General features: G+C 32.3%; 1 protein-coding gene across 1 annotated transcript in view; it reads right to left on the bottom strand.

Annotated features, from left to right (window-relative positions):
- Positions 1–565, bottom strand: part of LOC106478822 (protein-lysine N-methyltransferase EEF2KMT-like) — a 13,126-nt gene extending 12,561 nt beyond the window's left edge. The window contains exon 1 of the mRNA XM_013939393.2: positions 214–565. Within this exon, the coding sequence (XP_013794847.1) occupies positions 214–279 (66 nt within the window). The 5' untranslated portion in view covers positions 280–565. The remainder of the gene's footprint in view (positions 1–213) is intronic.
- Positions 566–1,023: the final 458 nt, after the last annotated feature.

Here is a 1,023-nt window from a genome sequence, read left to right as displayed (position 1 = left end):
TGTAAACAGGAATAGTCTACTGTGTATATAAAAATATGTTTAACAAACAAACAAAAATGTCTTGTCACAAATTATTTCATGAAATGGTATAGTAAAAGAAAATTTTTGCTTTACCCGGCAGAGGGCAACAACGACATAACTAAAAACTAAACCTTGTTCGTAAATACATTAGGCTAAAGTATCGTCATTTGGCATAAGTTCGAGTTAACTTACATTTATTTCTTCCATGAGATTTTGCAGTGAAGACATTTCAAGGTATCTCTTTGTAACAATTTCCATTTCGGAGAACGATGATGTTGAACAACACTAACTCAGACAAGACCAAACCATGCTGGATTTGCATAGCTATGCTACTAGTTCTTTCTTTCTTCGATCTATTGCAGTATTAGGATTTTTTCGAAACGCTTCGGGGAGTCTTCCGGAATCCATGAACATAGTATTACCTATATATGCATATTTTCATGAACCATACAGGATCAAAAACAAGATAAATCACACAAACACACACAAATAAATAAATAATCCGAACTATTTCGGGAAGTAGATCTTTTTTTCAGCATATTAAAAGTGATAATACTGTCCGTAAAATGGTTACTCTCTAAAAAAAATCACGATATCCGGGTTTTTTTTTTCACTAATTCTTTTCGTTCTTTAATTCTGCCTTTTTGTTATTGTTAATTTGACACAGTAGTTATCAACTTAAAAATATATCATAAATATATGTATTATTTAGTGTTAGGCTAAGTAGTTTTTGTTGGGGTTTTAAAAGATTCAGTTTAGTAAGCTTTATTAGTAATATTATTTCATACTTCCCCCGGTGGGACAGTGGTAAGTTTACGTACTTCTAACTATAAAATACGGGGTTCGAGTACTCGCGGTGGACTCAGCAGATAGCCTAATGTGAGTCTGCTTTAAAACAAACAATTATTTCATACATAACGTTCCATTTATGACAGTTGAAACTATTTAATCCTGAAAAGGTAGCAGGGATATATTCTTTACGCTGATAGACGTCAATAAATG

Source organism: Limulus polyphemus, unplaced genomic scaffold, assembly GCF_000517525.1.
Source record: "Limulus polyphemus unplaced genomic scaffold, Limulus_polyphemus-2.1.2 Scaffold253, whole genome shotgun sequence".
NCBI lineage: Eukaryota > Metazoa > Arthropoda > Merostomata > Xiphosura > Limulidae > Limulus > Limulus polyphemus.
This window is presented reverse-complemented; position numbering and strand designations above follow the sequence as displayed.